This window comes from Solenopsis invicta, chromosome 10 (assembly GCF_016802725.1).
Source record: "Solenopsis invicta isolate M01_SB chromosome 10, UNIL_Sinv_3.0, whole genome shotgun sequence".
NCBI classification, from domain to species: Eukaryota; Metazoa; Arthropoda; class Insecta; order Hymenoptera; family Formicidae; genus Solenopsis; species Solenopsis invicta.
The window spans coordinates 1,838,842-1,847,990 of record NC_052673.1 but is presented as its reverse complement, the minus strand read 5'-3'; the positions used below and the strand labels follow the sequence as shown (position 1 = coordinate 1,847,990).

Here is a 9,149-nt window from a genome sequence, read left to right as displayed (position 1 = left end):
CTACCTGCAAGTCGACTCGAGAAATTTATTTGAGAATTCTGGATGTAACAAAAACGATAGAAAAAATTTTATCGTTTTGAATCAAGTTTCTGAATCTGAATTTTCCAATTGGGTGTACGAAATTAACAATAGACGGTGTATCGCTTTCAATTTGCATTACTGATACATTATCAATCCGATTTTATGTGAAATATCACATAAAAATGAATAAGTTCCCAATCGTTTTGAAAATCGTTATTGTATTCAATCTGTTTTAATGATTTTTAATACAGATTCTGGATCCGGATTTTTCAATTGGGTGTACACACACCGGCAGAAATGGTGTCCCTCCGCGCTGACGCTCGGCTGCCGCACACACGCAAGCTACGCGAGGCGCACACGTACGTGTTTCGTGGCAGCGTGGTGGAGGTCGGGGTGCCGGTAGAAAGTAGTGGGGAGCGTTTCGATACCGCATCTTCCTCGCTCGATCGAGAGAGAAGACACGGAATCGAGGCGCTCGAGAAACTGGCATAAATGCTGTCCCTTGTACCTTAAACATTTAATTCTTGTGTTTTAAATTTTAAGCAAGAAGTTTCGTAAATAAACGAGCGTTGTAAGGTCTAGACCAAAAAAGTCAATAACAAAACCGTTTTATTCGGAGACCGTTGTAGGTATAACGATTTATTGAAACATTTATTTTGACGTTTTTAAAACAGTCATTGTAAATTTTTATTGCAAATATATTTTTTTGTTTTCATAAAAAATTTTAATTTAATTAATAAAGAGCATTTTTGTATTCCTTGACTTTTTAAAATTAATTTTATATTAAATAATTGAAAAGGATTTAAAAATTATATATAACAATTTAAAAATATAAGATTTAAAAAAATCAGCCGCTGGGATCAAACCTGGGACCTCAAGCGTACTAGTCGACGTCTCAACGCTCTACTCTACGTTGCTTAATCGCCAATCGTTCTTCTGTAACGATACTAATAAATGCTGAAAATATATAATCGTCATTTTCTCGAGAATGCCGAGTTTCAGAACGGACGTCTTTACTGCTGTAAAGGTTTGAGTGAATACTACACACTGTAACGTACTTTTTCTGTGCTCGCAGAAAAGTACGTCCAATTAATTAAGGAGCGGAAAGCGAAAATTACTAAAACGGTAATCGTTATTTGGGCGCCAGGCGCGACTCTTTGCGTCATTCAAGAATCAAAAGCCGTAATCACGACAAAACGTAATACCTCTGTCCGCGGTTCGCTCAGTGTATGGCAGAGGGGCGCGGTTCGCTCAGTGTACGGCAGAGGGGCGCGGTTCTTAATAATACAGAGAGAGCTAATAATACCATCCGCTCGGGCTTGCGTTAACGCTTTCACACCCTAGCGCTCTCAATAATTACACATGTTACAAAAAAAAAATACATACACAGAAATAAAGAGCGGTAAGGTGCGGTACTTCAAACAGGGTATTCGCTTCCTCCTTTTCCCTCCCAAGGAGAGGATGGCGCAACCCAGGGTACCCTCCACGGCTTTATCGCTGTCCGGGACGGGCATTATGTCACACATGTTAAAATTTTATTAAAATCGGTGATGCACATCTCGAGAATTTCTTTTGTGAGTACTCAGAAAAAAAGTTACAACACGGCCTTATGTCAATGCAGAGACTCGTACGGGGCTCACCCTACAGAACGAGAAAACTGATGGGCTCTTCTTCGAGCGCTTTTATATTCCCTTATCAGTATCTTATCTACAAGAACCGGTCGTGCACGGCCACGACGCCGTCCCGCGGCGACAGCGCGCACTGGCGCTTGGCGAGCGCGCGCCTGCGAGCGTACGCAATACCGGCGCATGAAATGGTGGCACCTAGTGGAACGGCCGCCACAGCTGATATAATGGAACTGATAAATATTTTATTATATTAAAGTTATTACAATTAATATTTGTTTTGAGTTATGTTATGTAAAAATGTGAAAATTTGTTATGTTAGAGGTTAGAATTAGACATTACATGTATATCTTGTATCTTATTTGTGTCCATTGTGCGTTGCGTTTACCCAAGGAACACACCAACGTTAACAGAAAGTCAAAATGACTTTATTTTGGTCCGAAATGGTCACAAATTTTCTGTGTGACGAAAAATTGACGATAACATACTGCTCAATGACTAAAAGATGACTTTGCGCTGAAAAGATTTAAGCTGATTGGCTATCGATTACACGTCAAGCGTGATTGGGGTCTTTCTACCATGCATGGTTGCGTCACAGTATACAGTAGCGCAACTCTCTGTCGGCACTTTTGATATTGGTGAAGCCAAAATCACAGCGCGCAGACGCAAGCTCGGTCACTTTATACAGTATCGCCATCTGCACTTCTCTCTCACTTACTCTTTTACTTTGTATTTATGCTCTCTTTCTAATTCATAGCAACGTTAGAGAAATTGGTTTATCAGATTATAAATAAGTATAAAATTATATTATAATATATATTTGATGTATGTAAAGAGCAAATTCTTAAATAAGTAATATAGATTGAGCTTTAGAAAATAAATATGCAGATGAAAGATATTTAATAATTTTAGTTATGACAAATTAAGATAAACTTTAAGAGCAGCTAAATTTTGTATTGAAAATAAAAAGTATACCCTTTTGTAAATAAAAAAATATATTTTTTTTTTATAAGTACATAGTTATATTTTATAAAATACATTCATATCTTTAGTATTTTGTATTTAAAGATACATTTGTTGCATATATATATATATCTGTGTGTGTGTGTGTGTGTGTGTGACTGAATAATTATTATTTAAAATTAATAATTTAAATAATAATTATTATTTTAATAATAATTTTTTATTAATTATTAATTTTTATTTCGTTAACTATGGCAAATATTAAAAAATGGTAAAGGACTTTTGTGCTCATTTTTACTTGATCTATCAATCCACGAAACCACGGGCGATCGTTACCTGACACCCTATGTGTATGACTAAAAGTTTCTTTCATTAGATCGTACTTCAGCTACTCGGTCCACCTCTGTACGATCCAGAAAAAAAGAAAATAAAGTTAAAAAAGTTGTTGAGCACAAAATGTAAAATTATTATATAATAATACATACAAAATCGATAAAATGCAATGAAACATACTTATACATTGGAAATTTACATATCGTTTAAAAAAATACTTGAGTTTTTTAAATGAAATGTGTATTTGAAGATACGCATTTTGTTTCAAAAAATTCTATTATTACAATTATAAGTATAAATTGAACGTATAAAACCCAAATTAATAATATCGACGCATAATATAACTAATTCGCTAATATCTAACTTACAGTCATACTTACTTTCTTCTTACCTTTTCTCTGTCTTTCCAGAGCGTACTTCAGTTATTTACGCTGAGTACAATCCAGAAAGAAAGAAAAGAAGAAAGAAGACAATATAGAACTGGAATACGACCGTTCAGCTTTTTACATTTTATTTGGTTTCCCCATAGTCCCATCAATGCTACGAAAAAAAAATTGTTTAATACATCTTATCAAAATATTCTTATTCTTATCTTACCGTTATATTTTACATTAAGCATTTCTTATTTCTAACTTACCTTTACATGTGATATTAAAAATATTATTATATTTCTTATCTCTACACGTGTACAAATTACAAAATATCTTATAAAAGCAATATGCATGCAAGAAACACAGAAATTAAAGATGTAAGATATTCCACATTTTTCTATTGTTTTGACCAACCCCTTTACATGCTTTATTATGTTGTATTAGTGCGTGATAAATGCGCATGCGAAAAAATAATTTATTGAGAAAGTCTGTGGGAAAGACAGGACATGGTGTTTGAAACGTGATATCTTTTACTAAAGAAAGTAAATAAGAACCAATATTTTTTTTATAACAATTACTTTCGAAATTTTTAACAAATATTTCATCTAATTTATGTATGTATAAACAAAATTCATTACTTGGAATATTCAAAGCTCCAAAAAGTTTTCCATTTTCAGATTCGTAATCGCGAAATGAACAATATAAAGTAGTGTTATCCAAAATATGAGTAGTTTCATTTATATAATCTGTACACGTTTCACACGAATGTATTGCTAAACATCTTTTGATTAAATAGCCGCAAACGTATTTTAATGCATTTTGTTCTGGCAGGTCCATAGAACGATACTCGTGTGTAGGAACATCTAAAATTTTATAGGTAGGTGATGATGTATTAAAGTCGGAATCTGTAGATTGAAAGTTTGATGTTTCCATAAGATTTAATAATTCATCGGAATCTGGAGCACAATTTTTTGTATCACAATGCTGTAATAATTTAATACTATATAATTTTTTAAAAGCGCGTGAAAACTGTATAGGAGTCGGATTAACAGAATTACCGCCTTGTTGTCGAATAGATCCAAAAAAATTTTCGAGGCAATCTTGATTGATTCTACGAGTTTGTAGATGTGGAAAATTAAAAGTCTTTAATTTTTCCCATAATTGGATAATACTATTAATAGTGACCTGCCAGCATTCAAAACATTTAATTTTTACAATTTTGCCCTTATTATTAGTAGCTGTAATATCTTTTAAAAAATTTAACGTTTCTTGCAAAAATTCCAATTGTTTTGTACTTCCGGTAAAAATTTTTCCATATTCTTTTGGACTGTCCATAAAAGATGAATTTAAAATATCAAATAATTTATCGAAACGATCAATAAATTCTACTGTCCCAATTGCTTCAGATGGTAGGTAACCTACAGATATTAACGTGCACATACCTGCAGCTACATGATTACTTAATACTTGTACGGCATATTTAACTTTCATTTTCGAAAAATTATTAGGTTCAATATGAATCGGAGATAATTTAGGAGCTGCTTTAAGCCATTGTTTTGTATCTTTTAAATAAAATTGTACAATATAAGACCATGACGCAAATTTACCGTTACTTGATTTCAAAATATATTTTAACAAATTGTTACGCGTAGCTTTGATTAAATGGGGAGTGTCAAAAATATATAATATATTTTGGTCATCAACAACAAATACTGAATTTTGATTTGATATTTCCAATTGACGAGACAATTGCAAAAAATTGGAACCCATGTCCGTAATTAACGCATGCACAGTAGTACCACATTCTTTTAATTTTCGTATTGCATCAAAAATAATAGTTTTTAATGTATCGCTTGTACAATTAGTCGCTGCAAAACAATAACAAAGTGGAACTTTCCAATTGCCTGCAATACTGCGTGCCATAAGAACAAACGCACTTTTTGCAGCTATTGGTGATTTCTTATCACCAACATCCTGAAATCCTATTACTTCATCTCGTGAAACATTGTAAAACAAATGAGATTTTAAACTCATTTCATCCGCGGTCAAAATGCAATGTCTCTCTATAAGCGGTAATGAATTTAATTTAATTTTTAAAGCTTCAAAGATTTTTATATTAATACCAGGCTCAACATTCCAATTATAAGTGAAAGATTGTAAAGTGCGTACAGAAGGTAATGAAAATGATTTTTTTAATTCTCTATAATTTCGCGGACTTAAAAAGTACATTGATAAAGCAAATTTTTTAAATTCATAATTATATCGGATGCCACGTTTGCCTTTTGTTTGCGCGTCTATTTGTACTGACAATAACATATTAAATTTTTCCGATAATAACTTATTTCCTAATGTTCTTAAAGTTTTAAATTCTTTCCTCTGTACCTCATCTTTTTCGTTTCTTCGTGATCCTTTAGTGATGATTTTTTGTTTCTTCTCAAGACGTCGCAGTTTTTGTTGGAGAACCTTATTCTTTAATTTTAATTTCTCTATCCTTGTACGTAATTGTTCCTTTGTAGGGCTATTCTTTCTTTTCGATGTCATCGTTGCTTTCGACATCATTATTTTGCAAAATGTATTAGACGTGCTTCTAAATAAATACACAATTCAGCGTATTAAAAAATAAGAAGAGAAAAAATTACAATAAAAAACAAAAGTATTTATTTCAGTCATAAAGTCACGAATAATAGGTATATGAAAGCATAATAAATAATAATAATAAAAAAGAAATTAAGAAATAATCATATAAGAAAATAAAAAGTATATATAAGTTTTTTGGTGGCCTACCATACTGGTACATCTGTATACATATACTGTATATACTATATTACTCTTTTAACAACAAACATATGTTATATTATATTACAATACAAAAGTAATTCTAAGTAATATGCACTTGTTATCTATTTTTCTGTTAACAATTTCATAATAATTTCATGATAATTTGACATTTACTATACTAATTGTACAATCTGATTTTTATTATTCCTTTCATATTTACGTACAATATTTATAAACAGAAAAAATATATATAGTAATAGGTATACAAACTTACGGTTTCACAATTTCAAAGTCCATTTCCTTTTCTATATTGTTGTCAGTTTTATTTCCTTCTTCTTCTTCTTCTGTTGTAAAGCTTGTTTGCTCTTGTATGCTTTCTCCTTCATTCATGCATACTGCGTCCTTTTCTGCTTCTGCATCTGTTTCTACATCACTGCAAGAAGATTTCAAATTGCGTGATTTAGTATATTAGTACAACAATACATCGTATTAAAAAAATATTTTTAAATAACATTTTTAAAGATGCCTTACATTCTGATTTCGGACATATATGCTAACTGAGTATGTACATGTTTGCATAATATATTATAACATTAAAGCAATGAAAAGCTGTATTAGTAATTGAGTAATCTAAAGTATAATTATATAATTACATTATTTTAGTTGATGACTCCTGCAAATCTTTTCCAAATCTTGTGGGTATGGCATCTGGCTGAAGAAGAATTCTCTTTTTATTAACTTTAAAACATTTCTTCTCAAAATGTAGACGACATAGTCGACAATTTCTAAAAGAATATTCTGGACCTTTTTCTTCTAAATCCAGTCTTCCACTTAAATGCACCCATTGCAACCATCTGTTACAACATGCAATTTATTAAATATAACAATTTATGTAAAAAATATAACGTAATTAGAAAATATTTCTATAAAATAATAAAATAATAAAATTATGAAAACCTGTCATATTCTTTTGGAAATTTAAATACATGTCTTCCTTTCTTCAGATTTCCAGGACAACCTCTTATAGAACACTTTTTTACACTTTTTTCACTCATTTTCTCTCTAATTTCTGTGTTTTCTTCTTGTATCTGAAACAGAGCTAAGATCAAAGTGCAAGAGTTTTCTGAAAGAGAATTGAAAATCTGTACAATATTATATGTTGTACAGATTCACAATTCTCTTTAAGGTTAAATGTTATTTCCTTTCTTCCTTTTATTTCACTGCACTTTATTTTACTTCACTTCACTTTACTTCACTTTACTTCACTTTTGCTTATTCTATTTCTCTTTAAATATCTAAAATATTATTTCGCAAAACATCAACGATAGGCAAGCAGCTAATACCCGCCAATTTCTAAACGAGAAAGACGGAAAACAGAAGAGTAAGTGAGAGAGAAGTTCAGATGGCGATACCGTGTAAAGTGACCGAGCTTGCGTCTGCGCACTGTGATTTTGGCTTCACATATCAAAGAGAGTTGCGCTACTGTATACTGTGGTTGCGTAGCGACCGTTCGTCTTGTTAATCGTTTGTGTGAGTCTGTGAGACTGTGTGAGACCGGTGAGACGTACGCCGCAGTACGCCGTACCAGGCGAATTGTCGAATTTAAGTCGAGAGTGTCGAGATGGATAAACCGGTAAGTATAATACATATTATTTGTATTATATTCAATTTTAAAATAAACGGCAAACGTTATCTGCCAATCTGTTTCGTGGCTCTCTGGACGATAAATCAGTGGACTACGAACCTAACTTATCATATCGGGTTTCAAAAAAATAACAAACTGGATGCATTTAGATATGCTCACAAGAGACTCAATTCGAATATTATTGAAGATCACATTGGAACCTTCCAAATTTATCGATTTGGAAACCAATCCAATGACCTCCACTAACAATAAATGGTTCGTCAATATTTCGAAGACGAAAATTCCCCCGAGTGTCTCGAACCTGTTACAACTTGGCGGTAATTTTTGCCTTCCTCCCAACAAAAAAAACAAGCATAACTGTGTTCATAAAAGACATTGAGAGCAATAGATGTACTCAGAAAAAAAGAGGAGAAATCCACAACTCAGTCATTCCGTTGCTACATAATTTTCTACACAACAATTCCTGTTTAGATAAGGTAGAAAAGGAACTACTACGCATGAAAAGAGCCACATCAGAATTTTGTAAATTGAATCTGAATGTTATACACTACTCAAAAGAAAATAGGGAACACTTTCCAGACACCAAAAATTAGGCTATTTTCAAATGACTGTAACTCGGTGAAAAATCATCGTAGATAAAAAATAAAAAAAGCATTTTGAAGCTTGAAGATCCAACTTTAACGCTGTATCAGCAGATTTTCAAAATTCTTTTAACTTCCTTGTCTTATGCAGTAAAAAAGCACACCCTGTTTTGTTCCTTAAAATTTTGTATTTTTGACACTTTGCAGCTCGACCAACAAATTTTTTTCGAACAATTCAAGTAAAGCTTCATAAACTACAACATTTTGCCTACAAAATGCTTTTTTTAAAATTTCTCTACGATTTTTTTTGACCGAGTTACGCTACTTTGAAGCTAAACCTGCATTTTTTACAAATGATATCCGTACTCCGTGAAAAATCATCGTAGACAAAAATCAAAAAACCATTTTAAAGCTCGAAGTTCCAGCTTTAACATGCTGTTAATGGTTTTCAAAAATTTTCTCAATTTCTTAGTACTATGCCCCAAAAAAGATACACTGTTTTTTTCTTAAAATAACGTATTTTTAACAGCCTGTAGCTCAATAAAAAAATTTTTCTCGACAAATCCAATGCAAGTGCCATAAAGTATGACATTTTCTCTAAAAAATGCTTTTTTTAAAGTTTTCTCTATGATTTTTTTTGACCGAGTTACAAGACTTTGAAGATATACATTTTTTACAGTACATTTTTCCGAAAAATGACGTCTACCGCCGACATTAGCATTACCCAATGTGCACCACGTGGAGGTTGTCGGTCGGATTTTTGCACATCGTGTGTGTGTGTGTGAGTGTGTGTGTGTGTGTGTGTGTGTGTGTGTGTGTGTGTGTGTGTGTG

General features: G+C 32.3%; 1 protein-coding gene across 1 annotated transcript; it reads right to left on the bottom strand.

Annotated features, from left to right (window-relative positions):
• Window positions 1–2,833: 2,833 nt before the first annotated feature.
• LOC120356856 (52 kDa repressor of the inhibitor of the protein kinase-like) lies at window positions 2,834–8,317 on the bottom strand. Its single transcript, XM_039454212.1, has 5 exons — window positions 7,049–8,317; window positions 6,745–6,945; window positions 6,366–6,524; window positions 5,696–5,900; window positions 2,834–3,482 (listed from the first exon to the last, which is right to left on the bottom strand). The coding sequence occupies exons 1-5, from the start codon at window positions 7,144–7,146 to the stop codon at window positions 3,477–3,479; spliced, it is 669 nt and encodes a 222-aa protein (XP_039310146.1). The 5' UTR covers window positions 7,147–8,317; the 3' UTR covers window positions 2,834–3,476.
• Between the last annotated feature and the right edge of the window lie 832 nt (window positions 8,318–9,149).

Bases quoted from the DNA above. Each gene is read 5' to 3' on its own strand.
- LOC120356856 (XM_039454212.1), bottom strand. From the start codon at position 7,146: ATGAGTGAAAAAAGTGTAAAAAAGTGTTCTATAAGAGGTTGTCCTGGA. The intron at 6,946-7,048 runs GTTTTCATAATT...ATGTTGTAACAG, and splicing joins TTTCCAAAAGAATATGACAG to ATGGTTGCAATGGGTGCATT. The intron at 5,901-6,365 runs GTAAGTTTGTAT...GTATTTATTTAG, and splicing joins GACTTTGAAATTGTGAAACC to AAGCACGTCTAATACATTTT.